Genomic DNA, 27,118 nt, shown 5'->3' on the forward strand with positions numbered 1-27,118 from the left:
TTTAATATAGTATAAAAATATCAAAATTAATGGTAAAAGAATATTTTAATTTTAACCCTTTTTTAACTAAATTAAAAAATATAATAATAAAATTACATCATTTCAAATATAAATAGTAAATTTGTTCCATCATTTTGAATAGAATGATAAATTTGAACCTTATACCTTATTTTATTTTTTTATATTTTTTAATAAATAGAAAAAAAAAGATTAACCAGATTATGAATTAGAAACTTCAATATAAGTGTCAATAAAACAATATAAAACATGCTTTCCAAGTTAGTAGTATATTATAAATAAATTGAGTACTTAGCTGAAAAGATTGATTATATGGAGTTAAATAAAGATTTTCCTTTGCTTGAGAAAAAAAAAAGCACATTTTTACTTTATAATTGTATTTTTCATTGTCTATGGTCAGAAAATATCAAGATTAGTTAGGGGTAAAATTGAAATCCAAGAGGACTTACATGAAAGTGTATAATTTAACCAATTGAGTCAACATGTTGACGAATTGCTTATACCGGGATATTAACAGTGTTAGACTTGCTTTCTCTAGTTGAGTAATAAGATTTTGGGATTGGCTTAATTCCATTCTCTTTAGACTTGGTGACGTTGATGTTCAACATCTTCAATGCTTCCATGGCTTGCATTGACAAAGTGAATATATATTTGCAATAAAATGAGCTTTATTTATTATTTGCACATACATATGAAGGAACCCATCATGTGTTTTTGTAAGAGGTATAAGTTTTGTTCCATGTCCAAGTTACCCAACCATGGGCATTTCAATATTTTAGTATTTTGGCCTTTTTTTTTCTTCAAAAACCAAAGCTCAAGCCAATGTGCATCAGCATTCATGGGTTGCACCAAGTTAGAGTTTTCAGTTCTGGGTTCCCAAGCTGCGGAGTAGTATACTGTATACCATGAAAGTAAGATTTGGCTAATGCTGCAATGGAAGCAGCTGAGTTACTCTTTCGCTTATTAAAATTATCTTCCTTTCATCATCATAGTACAATTCCGAATGGATTTTCCTCGTATCCCACCTTAAAATCCTCCAAAGTAGTTAGATGAGATCAGTAATTACAGGACAAAACTTGAAATAGCAAAAGATTAGATCATCAGGCAAGAGGCCAATAAGCAGACAAAGGCCCAAAGCAAACTTGAAATAGCAAAGGCAAAGGTACAAGGGACAGAACGGGCACTTCACAAAAAGATATAAGTATTCATTTAAAATTTCGGTAAAGTTAAAAGAGTGATACTATGAATACGAAAATTCCTTTCTTTGTTTAGCTTTTGCTTTTGCTTTGTCTCCCAGAGCTAAAACTAACCCAAGCTTTGTATTCTTGCTCCAGTTGTATCTTTTCCTTTCCTTCTCTTTCCCACTCTAAACCAGGTGCTCTGCGTTTGTGTGTGTGTGTGTTTATAAAGGAGTTCAGTTTCATGCTAGGCAGTGTGGTCTTTGATGATCATATTTATGAATATGATTGTTTTTTTGTCTTAAATACAATTAAAACGTAGTTTTCTTTTCTGGGTTTCAGTTGTTTTGGTTTAATCTAAGCAAATGCTCTGCGTTCGTTAAAATTAGCGTGATATTGATTATTGAATTGCCTGAAAACTGTGTAGAGTAGTGAACGCTTTTTAATGATGGTGCAAATGAGAAAGCAAAGCTTATTACACTAACCAAACAAACCATTTATAAAATTGTTAACAAAGTTTTCTCCTTTTAACAGTTTTGATAACTAAATTTTGTGTGCTCTGTTTCCTTTGCTGCTCGGTTATCTTTTAGTTTATTTTCATATTGGGTTATTGATTTTGACACAATCTTTAAATTTTGAATATCAGGAATTCATGAGTTTGGACAGTCAATGACTGCAGTTGAGTTGTTGGGTTTGAGGGTTTTATAGGAAGAAATGATTCTTTCAGCTCTTTTAACTTCTGTTGGGATCAATCTTGGTCTTTGCTTCTTGTTTTTTGCACTATATTCTATTTTGAGGAACCAGCCAGGTAACATCACAGTTTATTCGCCTCTCTTGTTTAATGAAAGAAAAGCTCAGCAGCAGGATGAATTCAACTTGGAAAGATTGCTACCATCTCCTGGTTGGGTGAAAAGGGCATGGCAGCCCTCTGAAGACGAATTATTGTCAATAACAGGCTTGGATGCTGTTGTGTTTATGCGCGTGTTTATCTTCTGGTAATTCTGATGTGTTATGATGCGCCTTTATTCACTAAAATAGCAATAGCACCTGGAAACAGGTAGTACTATATAGTTATTCATTTCTCTTAGCAGATTTGTAGCTTTGATCTCAGAGAATTTTTCCATTTATCAAGAACATTTTTTTCTGCAAGATAGAATAGGTTACTCTCTCTGAGGTCAGTACTATATAGGTGCAACTCTTTTAGCTGAGTTATGGCTAATCAAAAAAGTTGTTGTAGAATCATAAGTTGTGACTTTCAACTTGGCTGGAGCCTATTTAGTATAAACTCATAATAATGAGATGACAAAAATCCTTTTGATAACAAGACTTGTATATGACTTCAGCTAATTATAAGCAACTCCATTTAATGGACGGTGGTCTCAACTTTGTTCTGCTTGTTATGGTTATAATTGAGTCATCTGGACTTTGCTTTTGTGAGTAAATGTGTACTAGACTTGTATCCCAACATGTAGGAGTATCTTTTTTACTATTATTTCAAGTTCAAAATCAATTATTTTTCCTGGAAGGAAAACCTTTCTTGAATGCATTTTCAATTGATTTGCCTGAAAGAATGAACATGATATTTCTGTCACATATTAAAGCACATCATTTTACTATTATATTCTGCAGAATCCACCTTTCTGCATATCATCTTCAATTCATCTGGTTTTTTTTTTCTTTTCTCCCTGTTTAAATGCAGTGTGAGAGTGTTTACCTTTGCCTGTATCATTGGAATCTTTATTCTTCTGCCAATTAACTTTTTGGGGAACCAGTTAGCAGATGATTTTTCTGATTTGCCAAAGAAATCTCTGGAATCTTTCAGTATTTCAAATGTCGATGATGGTTCAAACAGGTAATTGTAATGTGGTTAGTTAACATACTTTCAATTCTTGATGCTGCAACTCTTGACCAATTATAGTTGCATGGAAGTGGATGAAAAAGGTGCAGCTGAGATATGATCAAAATTTTACTTATCTTTTCATTTGTTGTTGATTGTTAAGATTTCTGTCCATAAATTCTAGATTGAGTGTCATGTATGATAATTCGCCATCTTTCCAGAATGTTTCCTCCCTGCTGGTTTCTCTTTTCAGCTGTTTATTTCATTTATAGAAGAACTTCCTTTGAAAGGCTGTGAATCAGAGTTATTGTTAGATGCCACAAGTTTATACAAAATTTATCGTTTCAAAACAGGCATTTAGAATCTTAATGTTGAGGGAATGTTGATTACAAGTTTTTGCCATTCTCAAGGTTATGGATTCACTTTTGTGCTGCCTATGTTTTCACTGGAGTTGTCTGCTATCTCCTTTATTGTGTAAGTGATATTTTATGTATGTTCCTCTGCTGATGCCATCAAATTTGTTGATTTATGGGAAAAATTAACATCCACCAAAGCTTTAATTTGGGTGATACTGCAATTTGCAGGAGTATAACTATATTTCATTGAAAAGAATTGCCTACTTCTATTCTTCCAAACGTCAGCCACATCAGTTTACAATATTAGTTCGTGGTATTCCTGCCCCAACTGGGAGCAGCTTCAGTCAAACTGTTGAGAACTTTTTTACTGAGTATCATCCTTCAACTTATCTTTCACACACAGTGGTTCGTCGAACAAGCAAGATTCAAAGTCTTATTGTAAGCATCAGTGTTAATATTTGATTGACTCAGTCATCCTCTGATAGTTACTGTTTAATTTGGAAATCATAATTGTTTACTTCTTGGATCATGTTAATATACTATGTATGAGTTACTAATCTGAAATTGTATTATATATTGGTTTGAAAACTTTAATTATGAAATTGGACTAGATAAATATTTAAGAAATCAAATTGTTTTATTATTGATCAAGCTAATAAATTTGAAAAACTGAAACAAACTCTGCTGAAAAAATCTAGTCAACCACAATTCATTTTATTTCATGTAAGTAGTAAATGTTAATAAATTTTTAACATTAACTCTTCTGATAGATTAAATATGTACCTATGAGATGTGCTAAACTCTGTATGCAATTGAAACTGTTTATGAGTGGATTGGTTATTGGAAAGATGGCCCTTAGAAATTTGAGTTACTGCAATACTTTCTAAGGCTCTATGATCAATGTACTATAGGGGGTTTAGGACAAAAAGAATGTTGTCATACATATAAGATTGAAACTATGACTTTTGACACCAAATTTATCCAGCTTTTTCCCTTTCTGTTTTGCTATTTTTATCAGAGTTTTGACAATTACATGTTATTGCATGTAGAATGATGCAGAAAAGCTATATAGAAAGCTTGGTAATTTAAAAGCTAGAAACTCTCAACAAAGGTTTATGCGTGATGGATTTTTGGGACTCTTTGGTCAAAAAGTTGATATTGTAGACCACTATGAGAAGAAGCTGGAAGATATAGAAGACAATGTGAGACTAGAACGATCGTCATTGGCAGCAGAGGTTTGTGATGTTCTTGTGTCTATATATTGGTCTCTTAACCGAGGAGACACCAGCATCAATGCAAACTGAGTTCAAATTATGGAACAAATTATATTGTTGAACGGTGACAATCTCTGCTGAGTTTGAGAACTGTTTGAGCATATAGACATCTATGATCTGCATTTATATCCTGATTTAAATACAAAAAATAATACTTGATGCACCTAATCTTCCTCATACCTTTCAAAACTTGCTAGGAAGTTCCTGCAGCTTTTGTGTCATTTAAGTCAAGGTTTGGTACTGCAATAGCTTTGCACATCCAGCAAGGGATTGATCCCACGGAGTGGGTTACTGAGCGAGCTCCTGAGCCCAAAGATGTTTACTGGCCTTTCTTTTCTGCATCATTTATGAAAAGAGGGATCTTCAAGATAGCAGTGGTTGTTGCATATATTGCTCTTACAATTCTATTTCTTATTCCAGTTGTAGTAGTGCAAGGTCTCACTCATCTAGATCAGCTGGAGACTTGGCTCCCCTTTCTAAAAGGCCTACTGAGTTTGTAAGAGCATATTCTTCCTCTTTTGCTTTTTCAGGTTTCATGCTTATGAAAAAAGGCAGGCCCTTGGTTTTTCAAGTTGTCTTGGCAAATAGAAAAATCTTATTTGCATGTAATTGTAGTGTACTGGATACAGTTCTCAGTATTTTATTAGGATTGATAATGATTGAAAGGTCTGTGGGCCAATAACCATCTCTGAGGTTTTAATTCCAAGGCATTGTTTTTCAATATATGAATACTTTACCCCCTCTTTTCCCCTTTAAGATCAAGAAAGCATATATTTAAAGAAACTTTAATAAACATGCTGAAAGACCAAAGTGTGGTTTTCTAATAATGACAGTGACAGTGTAAATTTCAGGGCTATGCATAAGACAGAGTTATATGATGATGCTTCACAGAAAATTATCAGCAGCATGTATTGGGAGCTAAAAGCCCAGTAATATTTGCTTGGGCATGTGCTGTTTGAAGTAAAATTGTTGAGTAATAATGCAAAGACAACCTTCAAAAGAAATAATGGAATAAGGAGCATCATATTATTATTCAGAATAGAAAGCTGTCTAAAGTGCATTTATGTTTGAAAGGATGAGGTCCAATTATTAGATAGAAGATAAATGATTGGATGAGTCACTTGTCATTTTTGGTAATTGGTAGTATTTCCTCTGCTTCTTTATTAGTTATCATTAAATTAGCTATATCCACTTGTTCAGGTGGATTTAAATATAGATTTGTCGATTCACAGCATAGTACTGAATGTGTGATTCTAAAATTGCAGGACTTTCGTTAGTGATTTGGTTACCGGATATCTTCCAAGTCTCATTCTTCAATTGTTCCTATCTGTTGTGCCACCTATTATGATACTCTTCTCGTCTATGCAAGGATATATATCCCACAGTCAAATACAGAAAAGTGCATGTACAAAGCTGCTGTGGTTTACTGTGTGGAACATTTTCTTTGCAAATGTACTATCAGGATCAGCTCTTTATCTGGTCAATGTCTTCCTTGAGCCCAAGAAAATTCCCAGCGTGCTAGCTGAAGCTGTTCCAGCACAGGTGAAAACACAAACTCTCTGATAGTGCACAACCTCCACTGAATAATGCCATGGAGTTTCTTTATATTTTTTAAGTCTTTTTTCCTTTAAAGCATTTGATGATTCTATCCACAAACACGGTAATCTTCTTAATTACTTGCTTCTGGTAGAGAAACAAATGCCTAAGTCTCAATATATTTTGCCATTTCACCACTGCTCACATTAAGGGCCATGATTCGTTGAAAGTTTTATGGGCCTTGCCTCCTTGCCATTTTCATGTTCTCATCCGATTTTTCTTTTCTGCAAGTTTCATGATGTGTTCAAAGAGACTCCCCTTCCTTTGATCCATTGACCTGGTTGGAAAAAAGTAGACCTACAAACTGTAAACTCTGTTGGTCTGCTTTTAAATAGGCAAATCCCCTAGAATCCACAGACTGAGCTGTGACTTGATGTAAAATTTCTCAACATCTACTGGTTGAATAAATGTTTTTGCTGCCTAGGGAAGTAATATATTAGACATGCATACTGGAATTTGAATTCCTTAGTTGAACTTCTACAATGCCTGCAATTGAAAGAGGCACCAGGTCTAGATTACTAGTTGAGCAAGACAGAGATGTAAATAATTTAATTTTAAACTTGAAAATTTGAGAGAAATAATTGGCAAGATGGCAGATTTCTCTTGGGTTATATGGCACTGGACAAAACTGAGATGCAAAATGGTAATGTTAGATCTTGGGTTTTTGCGATGATGTTTTCTTGTGTTGAGTTGTTTCCTCTCCAAAGAGTGGTTCAACTAGAGGTAACCAATCAATATTGATGTTTGGAAAAGCTTCACATCTTAGTTCTGGTTTGTTTGCTAGTACCACATCCACAACCAATCTACTGACTTTTATCATCCCCTTTCAATTGCTTATATTGCAGTGTGAATGTGTGGGGTTGAGATTGCATTTCCATGTTAACATTTAGCTGAGAATGATAAACATGAACATTATTTTTCATTAATTGTCAATTACGTGTATTTATTAACACATACTCAAGTATTAACTCTTTGCTTGTGAATCCAATCATGATATAATGTAAGTTCTTTATATTTGTGTAGGCATCATTCTTCATTGCCTATGTTGTGACGTCTGGATGGACCAGTCTATCTTCAGAACTTTTTCGCCTGTTTCCTCTTCTTTGCAGTTTCATGAAAAGACTATTTGTGGGGAAAGACAATGATGATGATTTTGAGGTTCCTCAAATGCCTTACCATAGTGAAATTCCCAGGGTTCTCTTCTTTGAAATTCTTGGTGTTACTTACTTCTTCCTTGCTCCACTAATTCTGCCATTCCTCTTGGTTTATTATTGCCTAGGATACATCATCTATCGCAACCAGGTGAGTGAATACCCCTTTAACAGCTTGCATCAGATATAATAGAACAGAAAACGAGATTCACTTTGCTAAGGATTCACAAACCTTTCTAAAAGCCACTATCTACCTCATTTATCAATATTTCTGATAGATCTACTTATTCACAATTCATCCTGTATGTTGATGAAATTGAATTCAAGTTGCTGATATTTTATGCAGATTAATGTGATTGACTATAAAGACTGAGATGCATGTACCAAGGCAGTACTAGAATTATATGCTTGAGGTGTCTCCTCTTTTAGTTTGGCTTGACATAGAAAATAAAGAGGTTACTCTTGCTTCTAAATGCAAAATTCTCAAGGACAAAAACAAAAAAGAAAGAAAGAAAATAGAGAACCAAGTGATTATCCCTCCAAAGAACAATTTCATCTTTCTGCATGAAACTTTAGTGGTATCTATTAGTATTAGTGTACGAGCTGAACTCAAAAACATATTATATGGATAGTAATACTTTCTTTACTGGATTGTTCTTGACTAAAGAGGCTTGAATAAGTGGGTTTATCTGATGGTAGGCTTTATCATTATGGATGCTAATGGAATATGATTTGAGGTGTGTAAGATGTTAATCTATTAGGATTGTTGAGTTTCTCTCTCAATAATAGAGCACCTGTTCTAGGTTACTAGGTGATGACTTGGCACTTAATGCTTGAAGTGATGTGGGTTCTTACTTTTAAACTTTTCCGACGTTTCCTACCAAAATTCTATCACTGACTTTGGGACACATTATCATTTTCATTTTTTTCAGTTCTTGAATGTATATGCGTCCAAGTTCGAAACTGGTGGGAAGTTTTGGCCAATTGTGCACAATTCAACAATTTTTTCCTTAGTGCTGATGCATATTATTGCGATTGGAATATTTGGGCTTAAGAAACTTCCTCTAGCGTCCAGTTTATCTATCCCTCTTCCAGTTCTCACCCTTATATTCAATGAATACTGCCAAAAGAGATTCCGGCCTATTTTCAAGGCTTATCCTACTGAGGTAAAATCATGAACAAATTTTGCCCATTCAATTATATATTTTCTCCTGAATTTTTAAGTGTTTGTAGTTCTCGGTGATGTTGTTCAACTTATTCTTCATTTTGTTTTACATTCTTTAGTAATAAAATGAGTTGTCCCTTATATCTTACTACATACCGGGGAATTGGGCTTCTTAGTAGTTGATTCATTCAGAGGTAGATTTAGATGTGTAATCAATTATTTGGTGCCTATTTGTTAGTCTTTTTATTGTCATAGTAGTAGGCCCAGATGTCTAATGTCTTGGCCTGAATATGCTTTTTTTGTAGTGTTTGATAAAGAAAGATAGAGAAGACCAGAATGATCCAACCATGACTGAATTTCTTGAAAAATTAGCCACTGCATATCAGGATCCAGCTTTGATGCCAGTCCAAAATTCAAGAAGTGCTGATGGGCGCAGCTCTCCCCTTCTTTGTGCTGTTGAAGTTTAAAGTCAGTAATTTTCCTCTTTGTGGTGCTTAGGTATTAAGCAGGCATGCTAAACTTCAACAATATACAAACTCGTAATAGTTTGTAATGCTAATGAAACAAAATTTCTTCTGTCCATAAACTGATAAACATGCCCAGTCTGTATGTTGTAAGTTAAATCATGATAACCCAGTTAATGAGTGGGAGCATGACAGCTTTATATTTCTGACCAAGATGTTCTTCACTTCTGTATCACTAGAATAGTAGAATTTCTCCCCCATCAACTTCTATTTGTAGTTTCTGGTGTGGCTACGGCTACATTAATATATGGCTTACATTCAGCATTGACTTGAGGCTATTTTCATGCTTTATAATTCTTCAATTCTGCATGTGCCAGTGCATCATTTCGATATCAGAGTAGATATCGTCTTGAAGGCGCTGAAGCATTCCAAAGGACTAATTTCATCTGATCACTTCTGAAGGAGGTAATCAAAGATCATGTGATGATCTGACTAAACCTTGTCCATAGGCATCGGTTCGATTCACATGCAACAGGCACTCATCTAATAATTTCAGAGATAGTTTTGAGTATAGATAGCATAGGTTGAACCACAAACCTTGATATCTGCTAAGACTATGTATCATGCTTACTGAAATTAATGTGAGTGTCTTGTGTTTCCACTACCAATAGATGTCATAAAGGTTTTTGTATTTGTTTTCTTGGATAAACTAAAAGTTGATTATCGCACAGAAACGTACAAGCAAGAAAGTCTGCTACAAAAGCAACAGAAGGCAAAGGTCTCACCAAACCAGACAAGAACAAGTTAGTCTGTAAGACCTTGGGTCTTTTTGGAATCAAAAGTTGGCAGCAAACAAAAGGCAGTATCTTGTCCTTCCCTTGAAAGGGTCAATAGGAGGCCAACAATTTTGCATTTTATTGCAACTTGGGACAAATTGTTTATAGCTGCAAATCCCAAATCCCTTCTTGATGACTTATACAATGAATAGATCAACTGATTCATTGGTCATACCTTTAACGGAGACATTTTCAGCAAGTTATGTCTTTAAGTTATTATTTCTTGCTTAATAAGTAGCATTTTTTTTCACCAAAACAAGAAATAATAAGAAAATGGATTAGAAAATGTGGGTTCTTTTGTTATGCTCTAAATTTCATGCTCCATGTGGTATATTCTCTAAATTTTGAAGTGGAAACCATGTTTTAAATTACACAATAAGAAGTAGGATCAAATGGCTTAAGAGTTGTAGGCCATGTTTTAATATTCTCTTAGGCCTTGACCATGAAGAATATTTTGATCTTCATATTTGAGGAGACAATTGATTTTCTGTTGGCCCTCCACGTGGAGGCACAACAATGGTCATTGACATTTTCATGCTCTCATAGCTTAATCAACTCTTAATTTTTTTTATCTTAATGATAATTATGAAGCATCATAAATAATACACATGGCAACATGAGCTAGATTGCACAAAGGTCAATCCCAAAATTTTGCACTCTTAAGGGATATTACTAACATCTATATTTATTTATTTGGTAGATTATTTTAGGGTATAAATAAATTTATAAAGTGATAATAAAAAAACAAAAGGTCTCATTGGTGGTTAACTTCAATGATATAAAAAAACAACATAAAAAACACAAAAAGGGGAACTTTGTCTCATTAGGGAACTTTTAATAATCTCAAATTTCTTGGTTATAGCAGTACAATATTCCCATATATTCTTTTATCAGATTTTGGTCAACTACATATTAAACATTAATTAATTTTGGATTGAATTTCAATTTACATTTAAAATTTCAAACCCTTTTAATTGAAATTCAATGCTTGTTTAGCTTTGTAATTATAATTAAACTTCTGATACGTTTTTAACCATATAAATTGATCATTATTTAATGAATAGTTCTAGTATCTAATGGGATGTGCTAATCTTAAGACTATTATTCTACCATACTATAAACCATTTTATCATAACCATTTTGATATTTTCTATTCTTTCTAAGAACAAATAAACCAGTTTTCATAGCAAATAACCCTTTACAATGCTTCACAGTGAGCACTCATTTGGAACTATTCCCAAATGTCATTTTCTCTACTTAAAGAATTGAATAATCAAAACCCCATCAAAAATATTGAAATCAGTAAACAAGATTAATCAATCATTTAATCAAAAAGATTTAAGGGGGAAAAAAACTTAGTAGTAAAGATTGTATAATTAAGTAATGTTAATGTCATCAGCTTTAGTGGCTAGAAGCCTGGAACAAGCATATTGGCAGTGGAACTTTGTAAGAATCGTTTTGTTTGACTTATATCAGCAGTGACAGGAGCAAAGTGATCATTGGCTTCCTTGCTTTGTACTAGGGGCTATTTACCCAAGGTAATTTCCTTGACCTCTTGCAGCCCTGAAAGTGACATTGCAGGCTTCCTTTCACACTATGAATGGAATAACATTTGCCAATATCACACTTCTGTCAAGTTTGTGGGGTAATTATTCCAAGGAAAAATGAGTGCTTTTCTTGTTATTTAGATAGCTGTGAAGACAGAAGAATGTAGAAGTAGTATTTGGATATGTTGAAGTTCCAGGACCAAATATTCATATCAGCAATCTCTTGTCTGATAAAAGTTGTCTATGTTTAAAGATCAAATGTTCTAATCCATTGAGAGAGTGGCTAGTATGAAAGGGAAGAGGTAACAAGTATCAGTTGCAGATAAAAGGAAAATGGTATAGCAGATTCAAACATTGTGGAAGTGCCAAATGCACCCCAAATAACAATTCAATGATTAGAGAAATGTAGATTTTCGTTTGATTTTAATGAATCTGGAAACTGCTGGTTATGTACTGTGGTAGCCAATAATTCTCAGCTTGCAAGTGAACATAATGGTTTTTCTAGCATTGTTGGAAATCATTTTCACTGGTTTTAAAATGCATCTAGTTTTCCAAGGCATACAAATAAAAAGGGTACAATAAGTCTCTTTCAAGACAGTGATGAATTCTATGTTCCACTGTTAAAGCTATTAAATTATTTGCAGTACGCACTTGTCTAAGAAATTCAAGAAAGGTCTATAACAAGTGATGACTCATTCAATTGAGAAATATTGTTTAAAATTAAGTGTTTAGAACTTACCAAATGGAAGCAAAGATTCTCTTTGACTTGGTCAGGACAAAATTACTTGAAATGCATCAATCATCTAATCAATATATATATATATATAATATTTTGTTCCATGATCATCATACAGAGAGCGAGGAACATCCATGTGTTTTGATATGGAGCCGAAATTGTAAAAGAACAAAAAGGTCTGAACAAGCATTTAGACCTTTTCAAATCTCTCTCTTCTCATTTGACAGGATCTTCACTCTTTTCGTATAAATGCAGACCAACAGAACAGAACCAAAGCAGCATATCATCTGCCATAACTGAAACAGAAAGAAAACTCACTTGATATTCTAAAAAAGGAAGAATTATGGCTAGGAAAAGAAAGGCTGGTCAAGTGGTGGAAGAGAAAGATGTAACTAGTGAGCAAACAATGGCTTGGGATGAAATGGTGAAGGAAGCTGCAGCAGCAGCTGCACTAGGAGGACCTAGGAGAGCTAGGAAGCGATTTGTTGGTGTCCGGCAAAGGCCATCAGGCAGATGGGTAGCTGAGATTAAAGACACCATCCAGAAGATAAGGGTGTGGCTAGGCACTTTCGATACTGCAGAGGAAGCAGCCAGGGCCTATGATGAGGCTGCTTGCTTGCTTCGCGGAGCCAATACAAGAACAAACTTCTGGCCTTGTTCTCCATCATCTAATTCAACCCCAGCTCTTTCTTCAAAGATTACTAATCTCCTTCTCCAAAGGCTTAAAGCAAGGAAAAATCCCTCTGCTCCTTTGCCTACTTCTCCACCTATCAACCAGCAACCGATGCAGCAAGCAGAGAAGTATAGAGAAGATACAACAGATTTTTTGGATAGTCAGTTTCCTGATTTTCTTAATGATTCTGAAGTTTGTTACATGTCAAATGATAACATCAATAATACAACTGCAAATGCTGCTGACTACTTGACAACAAGTCTTGAATCATGTTTAACTGAGAATGAAGATTCTTCAAGGAGAGAATTGGATTCCGGTTGCACTTTCAGCGATGCGGCTCAATCTTCCAGGTTTGATGGTGATGGTGTGGGAGAGGAAAGAGATGAAGATGGAGAAGAAGGCCATGATATGGGGGCACTGGATTTCCAGTTTGTGGATGATATTGGAGCACCTTGTTACTACTCACCTTTCCAGATTGCTGAAGAGATTGAGGTACCAATGGAGCCAGAGAGTTTTGGGGATGAGCCTTCGATGATTAGAGCTGCCATGAAGAGAATGACATACGAACGCAAATTCTCAGCTTCTCTCTATGCTTTTAATGGGATATCAGAATTGTTGAGGCTAAAGCTTGGTTCAGAAAATGTCATGGGGAGAGCAAGATCTGAACAATTAACAAAGCTTCAAAATGCATGTGAGAAGAACAAAGGAGAGAAGACTGTGAAAGAAGATGATACAGAAATGATGGGGAAAAAACAGGAAAAAAGCCCACAAACTTCAGTGGAATCTTCAGGTTCAAATATGGGGTTTTCATCTCCAAGTTCAGTGGAAATGGGGGCTTCTTCAGCAGGAAACGATGGTGAATCTCTGTGGAGCTCACTTGATCTTCCACCCATCTGCTTTGTCAACTAACACATATAGGATCTTCAGCTCATAACTTATATATTCATTCTATTTCATGCAACGCTGATCTACATGCACGAGCAACGTTTTGCGTGTAGTGATTTCTTTTTCCTTTTTCTCATATATGAGCAATCATGAAAATTGAAGAATTTGGAGTTAAAAAGCATTTTTCACATGAAGTATAATTAAGGCCTAGACAAGGGAAATCTTGATCCCAAGCTTCCATAAAAACATATCTTGATTACCTGCTAGTTTCTCCCAAAAACTATTCATCTGTGTTGTCCTGATTCATTATGAGTTATGATCAAGGTTTGCCCTAGTAATGGTTACCTCCAAATGGAAGTGTTAAAACCAAACCTAAAGTTGGATTCTGTTCAAGTTTCATGATAAAATTCGCTTATCATGTCACAGACAAAGCACCATAGTCTGGCCGCTGGTAGAATTACTTCCTAGCAACATTCTGTAGCTAACACAATTTCTCATACTTTCAGTTGAATGCTCAGTTGCTGAGTTTTTCACAGATAAATCCTTCACATTTATAAAATGAAGGACAAATGATTAGCTATTAAATGCTGAAACTACTCCATTAACACTGGAGTGGGGAGAGAAAAAGCACGTCCAACCCATCAGAATTTTTTACTTATGTGAACATTAAAGCATGATTTTCGAGACCCAAAAAAACACACATCCAAAAGACCACAAGGTTAATTCTATCATATGATAATTCATAAAAATTTCCCTTTGGTTCCATAATATTGTGGAAACCCTAGTTATGATTAGGGCAAACTGTGTCACAAACCTGGACTAACACAGTAATTGGCCAACACTAGTGTTGAGGACTGACTCCACAATCACCCATCTAAAATGGAGGGTTACAAGAACAAAGTGAAGGTTTAGTCAAACTAAAAAAAAAAACAAAAAGAAAATGAGTTATATACATCAAATGTTCTTATTCACATGCATCATAGGAGGTTCATGGACAAGGGTCCTTGTAAATATAGCCTTCTCATGTTAGAGGACCCGGAGCTGAGCAAGAAATGCAGCACAAAGATCCAAGAAGAGAAACTGTGGCCCGTTAACCCTCTGAAGATCCAACAGATACTTCTCCTCACGAGTTTTGTAAAGCTGTAAACAATCATAGCAGTGAAAACATATTAGCACTTTTATCGAGGGCAACATCAAACTTCTAGCATCAGCCGCAAACACACAATTTCCTTGTAAAATTTCATTTACTATCAGAGTCATAAGTTAGCCGTTACCTGCACTTCAAACTTGACAACATTTGGCGTCTTGATAACACCATCATTTTCAATAATGGTTGATTCATCCCCAAAGTAGTGATTATTGTTTACAGGATTGTCAACCATGCCTTCGTGATGACCAGGAATGCTTGGAAGCCACCTACACTTCATGTTGTAATGCCCTATCTTCTTCCAACAGACATTGAGTTCTTGCAGAGCTTTGAGAACTTCTGTCATAATTTCACGAGGATGGGCTCGAGACTACAAAAATAAAAACAGTGAAAATGATCATCAATAATGCAATGTCTACCTTTGGCACATAAAAGTAACTAGTCCCACTATTGGTACTGCACATGTACTACATACTGAATCTAGTCTCAATCGTCCCAACTTTTGAACTAGTAAAAGTATCAACCACATTTCTCCTGCTAGTTACTTCATTTTTTCATATGGCAGTCATTATTTGAAATAAAAACACAGATCTTAGAATGCCTATCAATTGATGTCTAATCACTTAATTAACTACTATCAGATGTAATAGCAGGTTGGATCTGGGTGGGAAAACAGCTTGAAAATAACAAAACTCGACCTGAAGTCCAAGAGCCCATTTCCTCTCAAGGCCCCTTAAACCCACAGCTTGATAATCACCATATCCTGAAAGGCGGTGTCCAACAGCTGGAGCAGTAGGTTCACTTGGATGCATGCGATTGAAGCCAGATTCCTAAAATGAATCAAAAGAAGGAAAAAAGAATTAGAATTCCAACTACATATGAAAGTCTGCAAAGGAAGAAGAAAGATTATATCAATCAATAAATCTAACAGAAATAGTCCACTCAACAGTGGACTCTATTAAGTCATGAGTCAATTTTTTCCATGAGTATAATCAATCAGATGACATGAGCAGCTTCAGATAAGCAATGTTAATCGATTCAATAACATGGGCATCTTCAGATAAGCAATGTTAATCAATCCAATAACATGAGCAGCGTCAGATATTGCAAATAAATATTAAAAGTACAAATAAAAACGCACCATAGTTTCTTGAAACTCAGCTCCCAGATAACCACTGGAGACTCGGAATCGATTGTCCAATAGTAAGTAGTAAGCAACAGTTCCCTGGAAGATGCTCAAGGCATAAGCAGAAATGCTTAAAAAACCATGAAAACAAGGAGTTGGAAGAAGTTCAAACCTCATTTTGAATTCTGTTGCGAAGAGATTCAACCAGCTGGTTCCTTTCAAATCCCATCCTCACAACTTCCTGAAGGATCTCCTCATCAATCTGTAATTATCTTTCAATCAGGAACTAGCACATGACAAAATAACAACCAACAAGTATTAAAGTATCTATTATAGCAGACTTCAGAAGTTTTCAGGCATTACCAAATGGCTACAGCTGAATCTTAAGACATGATCAAGAAACTATTCAGGCAAGGCTTGTGTCACCAACCAAAACAAGGATGTTAGGGTGTAGCGAATAGTAGGAAGTAACTTATTGGAGCAATCCCATTCCCAAGAGTCAAATGACAAACAAGGAGAGAACTCAATAATTAAAAAGTATCCCATTTTAACAGTAATGGCAAGAGTGCTCAAAAGGGTTGTTTTCCACATGACACAAACCATGGTATCACAGTGTAGCAAAACTACATCCAAAAATGGAAAACATTCAGAACTTTACAAGGACATGCAGTCTAGGCAAATTTAATAAACCAGAATGGTCAATTTTCACATCAATCCATTTCGGGGTTAATAAAGTAGCATATAAGTAAGTATATTTACAACTGAAGTTGACAGTAGGATAAAAAAATCAACAACCTTTTTTGCTTGTTGCATTGTATCTGGTGGGGGAACAGCTAAATATCTCGGAAGATGTGCTTGAAACCACGGGTGCTGGCGTATCTCAGGAATGGTCATTCTCTTCATTGGTTCAACTACAAGCATTCGTGGGATCAAATCTCTAGCACCAGGAGATAAATGGCTTGGAAGAGTGTATATGCCACCCTGAAGGACAAATAATGAAAATTTGAAGGTATCAGCACATTCAGGAGTTAAGCAGAGGTAGGAAACATGAGAAAAAAAATCAAATTTGGAAATTAGTGAGAAAATTAAGAAACAAACAAGTGAAGGATCAGATGAGTATAACCATACAATCAAGACTGATTTGTCACCTTTCAAAAAAAAAAAGGACTGATTTGTCAGAGAGACATAAAAGACATCTCAAACTATGAAAATGAAAAAGGATGCCACTTACCTTTATTTTCTTAAAGAGGTTGGGAATGTTTTCATCATCAAAAGGAAGGGTCCCACAAAGAAGTGCATACAATATAACACCACAACTCCATACATCCACTTCAGGTCCAGCATACAATTTCCCAGAAATAACCTATAAAAATGGAGATCAATATACATTAGAAAATGCCATCATAACATGATAAAAATTTTCTATTAGATAAAAGAAGACTAAACAATCAACCTTTTCATGACCATAAATGTAAAAAACCCATCATTAATTTTGATTCACAAAATCCATACCTCTGGGGCAGCATAGTTTGGGCTGCCACAACTTGTCTTCAGAAAATGGCCATCTCTCATTATGTTGCTCAAGCCAAAATCGGCAATCTTCACATTGCATTTAGAATCCAAAAGCAAATTCTCTGGCTTAAGGTCTCGATGAACGACCATATTTCTGTGGCAGTACTCCACCCCAGAAATTATCTGTTTCCAAACAAACAATTAGTACACTCAAATAATTTATCAGAAGAAAAAACAAGTAGATGAACACTAATATACAAGAATATCCGACAACACCTGCTGAAAAAAGTTTCGAGCTTCATCCTCCTGCAATCTTCCTTTCTCTACAATATAATCAAAGAGTTCTCCAGACTTCACATATTCCATAACCACAAAAATGTCTGTTGCTGTCTCTATCACCTCATAGAGTCGTATGATGTGAGGATGCATAAACAATCTCAAAATTTTGATCTCTCTTCTAACTGCACCAAGAAAATTAGCCTCTAAATCAATCATATACAGTTTCACTACTCTATGCAAGAATTCATGCACCGAAGATTTACACAAAAGATGGGTCAGAAAAGCTACTAAGGGTTTTCATCTTGTTTTAATCAATGAATTATTTCTAATAAAACAACAATAAAATTAAAATATTTTATCATTTAAGAATCAATCACTTTCGTATTTAAAAAGAAAAATAAAACCAAAAAGAACCTAAATAATTCAGTCATTCAAAACAACAAACTTAAAAAATCAATTAATTAATAAACAGTAAACTAAAAAATCACTAATTTTGTCATTCTAATAAAATTATATTCTTATTTCTCAAGTTTTACATTTTATTCTTTTACTTCAACCACCAAACAAAACCTAAAAAATTTCATTAAAAACCAAAAACATAGAAAATAAATCATTCAAAACTAAGAAAAAAAATGATAATTATGAGTGAATAATGGAATATGTTTAAAAAATTTACCTTTTTCCTCCATCTCCATATTCTTAATCTTTCTCCGATTAAGAATCTTAATAGCAACCTTATGACCAGTCAAAGCATGTTCAGCAATTTTAACCTTTCCAAACGAACCAATACCAAGCGTTTTTCCAAGTTTGTAATTCGGTAAGACATTATCCACTCCACTTCCTCCTCTTCCTCCTGATCCATCCATTTTGTTTCCTAAACCAAATCAGAAAAAAAAAAGAATCATTATCAAGATCAAAATCAAAATCAAAATCAAAATCAAAATCAAGCAAAGCAGAGAGTTAAAATCATGAAGAGTAATTACAAGATTACCTGATTTGATCGGAGCTGCCTGGGCTAGGGTATTTTTTGGTGGAGAATCCGATCGGAGAAGAGAAAGAGCAAGTACGAGAGAATACGAGAGTTTAGAAGGATTTTTCCTATTGGTCCAAAAATGGGCTATCTTTTTGTTTTCTTTTTTTCTTTTTTTTTGATTGGGGAAGAGAATTTGTTGCCCTTGGGATTTGGCAGAATGACATTGACGCCCCCCTTCTTTTTGTCGTACATATCTTCGAGTTTGAAGGGATAGATTCGAGGCGGCATTTCGTTATTTGATGAGGGCAAATCAGGGATTAAAATTTTACAAGTTATTTTTCATATAACAAGAAAACGAAGTGAAATTCATAAAAAAGGAATCCACAGCTGAAAACATATTAAGTGTTTGCTTTATTTAGAAGAGGCACTACATTCTTATTTGTGGGTCAAACACTTTTTTTTATTTTTTTTAATATACATATATAAAATAGGATCTATCCGGTTACATAAAGTATAGCTCTCGAGAATTTAATTTTAAATAATTTAAATTATTCATTATTGAGCCTCAATTAAATCAATACTAGTAGTATTATTCAAATAAAAAAAAAGTAAAGGAAAAAATAAAATTAGTTACATGTCAAAAGAGAAAAGATTTGGCATTGACACATCAATCGGACAATAAGTTTGGTTTGTTTGATATGGACAAAACAAAATAATAGTTTTACTTTTATTATTATTATTATATAAGTTTCCTTCAAATTAGTCCACCTTGAACTTGAAGAGGCATATTTCTGTCCATTTGCTGCAACTACTTTTATTAAAAGGAAAAAGTTGGCTAAAGGGTTTGTGCAAATCAAACATAAGATTATTGGACAGTAAATGGCTGAAGAAGAAGAAAGAATCTTGAACTAATCATACATGTTTTCTGCCTCATGCTTACAATAACAAACAAATTACACTCAAAATTAAACAATTTACAGACTCGGGATTGTTCTGTAGGCAAAAGCTCTTAAGTGTGATGTAAGGGATACACTTCACCTCATAGAGGCAAGGCATGCTTTGATTCCAGGAACATCATAAAAGGCACATGTCCTAATAATCTGGAATGGAAGCGAAGCGATATCCTTCAGCTCCCCTCCAAGAATAATATGCTATCCGAGTCTCGTAAAAACCTGCACCATACAAGTTCCAAATCCATCAAATGCTCGTCAATCTCTTTTGAAGTTTGATATTAGCTGAAGATGACTTCAAGGCAGATCACTAGAAGCTTGCAAGAGACATCAGAAAGATGGTTCATAAGTTTTTCCAGAACAGTTTTGAAAAATCTATTTGTCCTGCAATGCTGAAAAACTGATTTGTTGTGTCATATCATATGCCATTGCTTCATGCACTATTTTTGGTATGTAATTCCTAATTACAGGAATGTTCGTTCCAATGCGGGGCATGATGAAATAAGTAGAGTGTGTGAATAAATGCAATTACAATTTTCTTGTTACAGGCTTACAGCTTGCCAGATAACTGGTGAAGTCCCTTGGTAACTAAAAGAAAAAAGAAAAGCTTCACACTTCACGGTATGTTAGGGAGGTAGGAATGAAAAATGATGCAATAAAATGAGGGGGAAGTAAAAAAGAGCAAGGAAGAGGAAAGCATGAGATAAGTTAGCATCTCTTTGACATTAATGTCCTTAGTATTTGGGGAACCCAAGCATTCGAGTCCCCCTTCTCCCAATCCAAAAAAAAATGTCCTTAGTATTTGGGTGAAAACACAATTATTGGGCATAAAACTGAAAGTACAAAAGCATATTCATCTTTAAAAGAAAAAGTCAAAAGAAGAATTTCTCCCACTAAACTTGAAGGAACAAGAATAAAAAAAATGAGGATTTGAATGGAGATCTTCTGCCCGTCCTAAGAGCCGCTTTTCCACTCCTGTCATATCCTCTCCCTCCATCCAAACAAAGGGGTAATGTCATCTTCAATGTAAACTTCCCATAGAGCAGCAATACAAAGAAAAGGGGAAAATGCAACATTCTATGACTATGAATAACCACAACATCAAGGATCAATACTTTAACATCAGATGCTTTAGCAATTTCATAAAACTTCCCAAGCATTTTTCCCAATTGATCTACTCAAGTCCAGTCAAACAAACAGCTTACTTGAAACATTTAAAATATGATTTCACCAGCCCACCTTCTGCCAAAAGCTAAAAATGGTAGACCAACATGCTTGTCCAGTAAAGCAAATCTAAGAGCACAATATAAGTATCCACAATCGGCATAAAACTTTTGGAAGGAAGACAGCATAGTTCATCAAAGATGTAAATGATCAGCCATTCCCTTCATGCATTTCCTAGCAGCTCAATACTACAGCATTCAATTATTATCCAAGGACTCTTAACAACTTTCCTCTTTGAGAACCCTGACTTGCCAGTTCTTCATTAATTAACAAAATATTATTAATTTATGATATCAGTCATTATGGAAACAAGTAAATTAAGCATGACTATGAGAAATGCTTTCAACTTGTCAAACAAAAGCCCCATTTCAAAAGATAAGATAAAAGCATAATTGAATACTTTTTATTCACCATTTAGTTAAAGCATTTATTGTTGAATCAGTTGTGTACCTGGAAGGAAAGTAAGAATCCCGAGGATTAGAAGGCCATAGGCTTGTGATTTTTCTCCTCCCATATGCCCGGTGAGGATGAAAAATGAAAGAAAAAGAAGCAGGGATCCAAGACAAAGCAAAAAGACAGCAAGGGCAATGGACTTCCATGGGATTTTATCAAAGGCTTTTGGTGTATAATCAAATCGCGGGTCATAACGCCTTCCCTCGTTCGCATCATAATCATTTTCATCACCAGCCAAAGGACTGTAACGAACATGACGCCTGGACGACATATTAGTTAAACCCTTAACTAATTTCTAGGATACGTTGCAGATAAACCTGAATCGTCTAAGGCAAAAAAACAAAAAATTTCTCACTTCAGATATCCAATAAAGATGTTAAAGAAATACACGAAGAAACAGTATTTACTACTAAATGCAACAATGAACTAAACTTTATTTTTGCTTACAAGCCAACCTGATGACCTCTCAAGCTCAAAATCCAAACGCAGAGACCAAGCTTAAGAAACATAAAATTGAGCAGTTTGATATTCATTATCTCAATAAAAAATCAGACCAATTAACATCAAAATTGCAGTTTTTCCTTTTGGACATTTAGGAGCCAAGATAAAATCATTAAACAACCAAAATTTCTCTTTTTCCAGTGCTCCAGCAGAAAAGAACCTAACTTTGAGCCAATACTAAACTGGGTAATCATCAAATACAAGAAAATAGTTGAAAGTTTAAATGACCCAGAAAAAAAAATCCTAATATAATTCAATTCTCAAGAACCCCAGTGGCAAACAAATCTAATTATTGAAAAACAAACGAAAATAACAGAAAAATAAATAGAAAAGATAAACACATAAAAAGAGAGAGAAATGGACTTACAGAGGAGAGAAGGAGAATGTGATAGCCAATCTGTTGAAGAAAGGAATAAAGTAAAACCAGAGCTGTTGAAACTTCAAGGCAAAAATTCAGAGGAGAGATTATGGAATTTTCATTTGTTTTAATATGATATGACGTAAGTACCCTTGAGATTTATTTGATCATCGGGTCGTCCCCCAGCGGGAAGAAGTGTGGATTTTTGTTGAATCAGTGGGGGTATATTTGGCTAAAAAGGTCTACAAGTCTAATATGAGTAGTTAACTTTATAATATATACTTTATCCATAAATTTTATAAAGTTTTAATTATTACATATGCAATTAATCAAGTATGTTCATTTTTGTTAAATCAGCTCTAAAATTCTAGTACTACCAAGCTTTTCTTTTCTTTTTTAAAGAAAATAAATAATCTATCAAATATAGGATAAGTTTAGTTCTGGTATCTTTTCATGTTTATTAAACTCAATTGATTAAACCCTGTGACAAAAGCATGCAGCAACATTTTTATTTTGAATAAGAGAAAAAAAAACTTTACAATTTAAAAGATTTTGGGGGCATATATTCTTTTTCTTTTTCTAACATTTCTAAATAATTTAAAAGATTAACAATTAAAAGTTAAAATATATTAAAATTTTAAACTCAAAATTTGAAATAAATGAAATAAAATGTATGTGATAAACTAGGGACCCTGATTACAAGACAATGGATTTTTAAGATTCAAAAAGCTAGTTAGTCTGATATTAATTTATCATTGTTACTAGCTATGCCCTTTAGTCTTTGGGTCTTATTAATTAGTTTTATTTTACTAAGGGATTCACTTGAAACAAAAATTTTTGTTCATCACTTCAAGCACCACATCATAAATATGTTGAATATATATACCATCCCCAAGTGGAGGGGTTTAGACTATTTTAATCCCTTCATCATATCACAAGACTTAATTGAATAAAATGCATGGATCTCCTTTTACGGTTTACTATTAAAGTAATTAATAATTATGTAGCACCGTGACCATTCTCATGGCCTACCATTGATTTGATGGTCGCTCCCTTCAACCAAACTATGATATACTCCACCATGTGTTTTTACCCTAATTTTCTTGCAGCAAGCTTAGACAAACAAGGTGTGGCCATTAAGCTATGTCCCCAACTAGGCTTTCTTGCATCAGCAAGGTTACTCTCTAAAGCTCCTTCAGTCTAATCTAATCTATTTACTGGTTGGAATAGCATAGGGACTGGATGGCCACCCATAGCTATCTCCTCATCCTTGACCGAAACAGAGTTTTGAACCTTCCATCTCCAGTCCTAATTTTATTTATGGAGACAATAGCATTTTCAATCACCATCTCTTTGCATCCGTCGTGATATTTAGTCCATAATTTAATTAGACTAATTTGAATATAAATAAGTTTTGTTTCATCGTTAAAATAATGATTTTACTCTAACATTTATCGATTTATCTTTAATAAATATATAAATTTATAAGTTTATATTTTGATATATTTATGGACACGTAATTCACATTCATTCTTAGTAAGAAATATGATAGTAAAAGGAAGAGTATGATTTTATATTAATTTCTCTTTTTTTTTTATGGAAAATTTAAGTATCTCAAGTTAAATGTTAGGCTATGATAGCCATAATTATTACCAGATAACTTGGCAGTTGTGTTAGTTTCTGGTGGTTGGCAAAAGATGTGAAGAAAAGTAACCTAACAGGTTAAAAAAATCTAGCAAACAAGTAGGAAATACATCAATGTCTGTCTGTCTTATCTTTCTTTTTATTCATTTTTCCCTTAAGACAATTTATCACTTGGGGAATTAACCCTTCATCACCTCAACAGAACGAAAGAAACCCCCTCTGCTCAGATGGATTGTGCAGGAAAAATCATTAGAACTTCGATCCATACCTTTCTGAAATATTTTCACCACTTCACCACCATCCCAGTTCTCCTATTGCTTCCCTTCTCAGCTTTTGTCCTTCTTTCACAGGCGCTTATCACATACAGCTCACCACTTCTTTCTGAAACCACCTATGCTCAATTGGATTCCATCTTTGATCTTGCAGGGTTTCCTTTCTCCTCTCCACTCAAATCCCAAACTGTTTTTCCCTTTCTTTTTAGTCTCCCTTTTGCACTTTCATCCTTCATCATAGCAAAAGCGTCTATAATTCAAGCTTTCAATCAGCACAAACTATCTCTTCAAGCACCCTTTTCCAGTTTCAAATCACTTTATAAACCTCTACTCTTAACACACCTTTGCAGCTTAGTCCTCATCATTGCCATCACCTCAGCAACCTTTCCTCTCCTTTTCATTTCCTTGAATTCTCTGAAAACATTTTGGTTGCCAGATATCAGCCAGATTCTACCGGCTTTTGGAGCTGTTTTTTACTCTTTCTTAGCCAACACGATAGTGGTTGCCAACTTAGCTTTGGTTGTGGCAGGGATGGAAACTTGTAAAGGACATGTAGCAATCTATAAGGCTTGTTTGCTACGAAAAGGTAAAAATTCTATGGCTCTCTTGTTGTTTCTCCCAACAAATATGGGTCTTGTTTCTATTGAAGCCTTGTTTCGATTCAGGGTCATAAGAGTTTACCAGATTTTGGGAGGGCTTAATTCTTCAATGGCTTTGGAAGGGTTATTGATTGCCTATTTGTATTCCCTCCTTATTGTTCTTGACACAATTATCTGTTGCCTATTTTACAAGAGTTGTGAATCAAATTCCTTTGCAAGCCGGATCCATAGAAGTTGCTATGATATTGAGCTTGTCCAATAAAGAGAGTCTTTTTGATCAAAGCTTTTCTTTGAAAGACTTGTACAACATCATCAAGTTGTTATAACACTGTGTAATTCAGCATGGGAAATCGAAGAAACTATAGCAGGTATAGCTTAGAACCGGGAGCAAATAGACAAGGCTGCTGCTATTTTCTTGAGTTGGTTAAAATTCCCTCTTCAAAGGCTTGCATCGCAGCCTAGTAAATTATGTCAGCCAACTTCCATACAAATAGGAAGATTTTGCACTTTTCTTTAATGTCACATGATGTAAAAGATAAAACGACACCAAATTGTATTGCAAAAGATGAATGCAGGAGAAATAATGTATCAGAAAGTTGAATGAATGAATAAATATATGCAGTGATCAGGTGAAATATTTTGCTTTCAGGGATTCATGCCTTGATCAATAGGCTACCTATTAGCTAAGCTAATATCCAAATTCTATGAAACTTCATGGGCTGAAAAGCATTCTGATTGAGGTTATTTACATAAAAAATCAGGCCTAGCTTCTCCAGGCCTGTGTTAATGCAGAGCCTGACAGCCCAGCTTGGTCATTAAAGTTTCAAAAACAGGAAAACCCCAAGGGTCAAGGCCCAATTAAATGAACAGGTGAGATGAAAAATCCTGTTTACTGTCTTTAACTCAACCTGCGTATGACTGGCACCATCATATTCTCATCCCTTGTAACAAAGCATATATAAAAGAATAGAAAAAGACAAGGGGAAATGCTAACAACAATGTCCATTTCAAATGAACCGTTCTTCTATTACCAATTAAGGGGAAAAAAATTGGAGAAATGTACCAATCTATACTTTTTTAATTAAAGATTATATTCTTTCCCGCAAAAACTATATATATAAAGTGCAAAATCAGCATCAGAAGATATTCCATCCCCATTCCTTCACAGAAATTAAGCAGACCATATGTTTCTTACTTTGAGGTTTTGTCCCACTTTAAGGAATAACTTTTTGTCTTCAGAATCTCAAGACAAAAATATGGACGGAGACAATGAATTCAGTGATACAAAACACGATAAATTTGGTTGGTCTAATGTTTGGTTTAGTTGGACTTTCTCTTCGTTTTTCTTGGCGGTGGAAGCTACCTGGTCAAGTTCTTGGAAATATATATATATATATATATATTGTATTGTATGGACGGTGTGAAAAGACTCCATAAAGGGGTAAAGTAGACAAAATCATTTGGAGAGACCACCCAAAGCATTTCACAAGAGCAGTCTATTATTCTCACTGTCTTCAATCCAAAGCGAAGCTTCGCACTATCTCTTGAGCAGACTTTGATACAGTTTACAGCACTGAACCTAATCAATTACATTTTTTATAATCATATACTTACAATTGCGTTACATTATAAAACATTAAACAGCCCTTAAAATATATTGATCTGATTTCATCAGCTACTTCTTTATGATTCTGTGTAGAAAAATGATAAAAATGCTCGAAGATAATATTAGATTGGTTCCAAGTGAGACCCATAAAACTTTTGCTTTTGTGTTAATCATGCACACACTCGTTTGTATTGTCTACTCTCTTCAAATTTGGGATTGTTCAATACAATCCTTCTTAAAACTCTGATTAAAGAGGCAAATTGGGGTTTGGGTTGTTTCAAAGATATTCAGACTCAAAAAAAGTGAAGCAACACAAAAGAGTGGTGCAATAGTAAAATACATGAAAACATGCATGTGCTAGGAATTCCAAAATATCAGCTTGGTAATATTATATGGATACCTTCGCCTCGGAATTATTTCAGTGCTCCAAGCACAGCTGAACTTAAGCATAGGCTACTTGTTGTGAATCTGCTGAGGCAATAATTGCTCTTCTTGTTTGTGCATTAATCGTGGTTGCACGTGTGCCCTCAATCCTGCACCCTCATGTGAACAGATTGTGCTTTCACAAATCTGATTGACTATCAAATGGACGAGATTAATTAATTAAAATCCTGATTTTGGTTGACTGTACCTTTATTATAGTCTTTGTACATACATACACACTTTGGTGGCCAACGCAGGAGTAGGTTTAGTCTCACCAAGTTTCTATGACGTGGTTTCAACCCTAAACAAACAGGGGATGCCGGTGCTTATCACCA

At 34.6% G+C, this 27,118-nt stretch overlaps 5 protein-coding genes across 9 annotated transcripts; 3 read left to right on the top strand and 2 right to left on the bottom strand.

Annotated features, from left to right (window-relative positions):
- On the top strand, window positions 1,274-9,377 carry LOC18601572 (CSC1-like protein HYP1). 3 transcript variants are annotated; one of them, XM_007032555.2, is made up of 11 exons: window positions 1,274-1,393; window positions 1,843-2,191; window positions 2,896-3,048; window positions 3,444-3,507; window positions 3,618-3,827; window positions 4,439-4,624; window positions 4,861-5,159; window positions 5,929-6,205; window positions 7,283-7,561; window positions 8,343-8,576; window positions 8,881-9,377. In XM_007032555.2, exons 2-11 carry the CDS (start codon window positions 1,911-1,913, stop codon window positions 9,040-9,042), a joined length of 2,145 nt encoding a protein of 714 aa, XP_007032617.2. In that variant the 5' UTR covers window positions 1,274-1,393; window positions 1,843-1,910; the 3' UTR covers window positions 9,043-9,377. The 3 variants fall into 3 exon arrangements, with proteins under 3 accessions (XP_007032617.2, XP_017975790.1, XP_017975791.1); XM_018120301.1 differs by having other exon boundaries at window positions 1,274-2,191; XM_018120302.1 differs by having other exon boundaries at window positions 1,274-2,191; window positions 3,444-3,505; window positions 3,793-3,827.
- On the top strand, window positions 12,502-13,740 carry LOC18601573 (ethylene-responsive transcription factor ERF119). Its single transcript, XM_007032557.2, has one exon. The coding sequence runs from the start codon at window positions 12,502-12,504 to the stop codon at window positions 13,738-13,740; it is 1,239 nt and encodes a 412-aa protein (XP_007032619.2).
- Window positions 14,419-18,949, bottom strand: LOC18601574 (SNF1-related protein kinase catalytic subunit alpha KIN10). The gene is made up of 11 exons (XM_007032558.2): window positions 18,772-18,949; window positions 18,457-18,654; window positions 17,778-17,962; window positions 17,502-17,684; window positions 17,221-17,352; window positions 16,785-16,970; window positions 16,162-16,251; window positions 16,005-16,088; window positions 15,562-15,693; window positions 14,991-15,233; window positions 14,419-14,856 (listed from the first exon to the last, which is right to left on the bottom strand). The coding sequence occupies exons 2-11, from the start codon at window positions 18,644-18,646 to the stop codon at window positions 14,743-14,745; spliced, it is 1,539 nt and encodes a 512-aa protein (XP_007032620.1). The 5' UTR covers window positions 18,647-18,654; window positions 18,772-18,949; the 3' UTR covers window positions 14,419-14,742.
- On the bottom strand, window positions 19,634-22,388 carry LOC18601575 (transmembrane protein 230). 2 transcript variants are annotated; one of them, XM_007032559.2, is made up of 3 exons: window positions 22,249-22,388; window positions 21,378-21,706; window positions 19,634-19,925 (listed from the first exon to the last, which is right to left on the bottom strand). In XM_007032559.2, the coding sequence occupies exons 2-3, from the start codon at window positions 21,649-21,651 to the stop codon at window positions 19,846-19,848; spliced, it is 354 nt and encodes a 117-aa protein (XP_007032621.2). In that variant the 5' UTR covers window positions 21,652-21,706; window positions 22,249-22,388; the 3' UTR covers window positions 19,634-19,845. The 2 variants fall into 2 exon arrangements, with proteins under 2 accessions (XP_007032621.2, XP_017974152.1); XM_018118663.1 differs by having other exon boundaries at window positions 21,378-21,697; window positions 22,249-22,373.
- LOC18601576 lies at window positions 23,998-25,380 on the top strand. 2 transcript variants are annotated; one of them, XM_018118851.1, is made up of 2 exons: window positions 23,998-24,741; window positions 24,821-24,978. In XM_018118851.1, the coding sequence occupies exons 1-2, from the start codon at window positions 24,111-24,113 to the stop codon at window positions 24,826-24,828; spliced, it is 639 nt and encodes a 212-aa protein (XP_017974340.1). In that variant the 5' UTR covers window positions 23,998-24,110; the 3' UTR covers window positions 24,829-24,978. The 2 variants fall into 2 exon arrangements, with proteins under 2 accessions (XP_017974340.1, XP_017974341.1); XM_018118852.1 differs by having other exon boundaries at window positions 23,999-24,741; window positions 24,948-25,380.

The sequence above is a fragment of the Theobroma cacao genome, chromosome 4, assembly GCF_000208745.1.
Source record: "Theobroma cacao cultivar B97-61/B2 chromosome 4, Criollo_cocoa_genome_V2, whole genome shotgun sequence".
NCBI lineage: Eukaryota > Viridiplantae > Streptophyta > Magnoliopsida > Malvales > Malvaceae > Theobroma > Theobroma cacao.

Bases quoted from the DNA above. Each gene is read 5' to 3' on its own strand.
- LOC18601574 (XM_007032558.2), bottom strand. From the start codon at position 18,646: ATGGATGGATCAGGAGGAAGAGGAGGAAGTGGAGTGGATAATGTCTTA. The intron at 17,353-17,501 runs GTATGGATTTTG...CCATTTTTATAG, and splicing joins CAAACTATGCTGCCCCAGAG to GTTATTTCTGGGAAATTGTA. The intron at 16,089-16,161 runs GTTTGAACTTCT...AGCATCTTCCAG, and splicing joins GCAACAGAATTCAAAATGAG to GGAACTGTTGCTTACTACTT.
- LOC18601573 (XM_007032557.2), top strand. From the start codon at position 12,502: ATGGCTAGGAAAAGAAAGGCTGGTCAAGTGGTGGAAGAGAAAGATGTA.
- LOC18601575 (XM_007032559.2), bottom strand. From the start codon at position 21,651: ATGTCGTCCAGGCGTCATGTTCGTTACAGTCCTTTGGCTGGTGATGAA. The intron at 19,926-21,377 runs GTACACAACTGA...TGTATGGTGCAG, and splicing joins GATTCTTACTTTCCTTCCAG to GTTTTTACGAGACTCGGATA.
- LOC18601572 (XM_018120301.1), top strand. From the start codon at position 1,911: ATGATTCTTTCAGCTCTTTTAACTTCTGTTGGGATCAATCTTGGTCTT. The intron at 3,828-4,438 runs GTAAGCATCAGT...TATTGCATGTAG, and splicing joins GCAAGATTCAAAGTCTTATT to AATGATGCAGAAAAGCTATA. The intron at 7,562-8,342 runs GTGAGTGAATAC...CATTTTTTTCAG, and splicing joins ACATCATCTATCGCAACCAG to TTCTTGAATGTATATGCGTC.
- LOC18601576 (XM_018118851.1), top strand. From the start codon at position 24,111: ATGGATTGTGCAGGAAAAATCATTAGAACTTCGATCCATACCTTTCTG.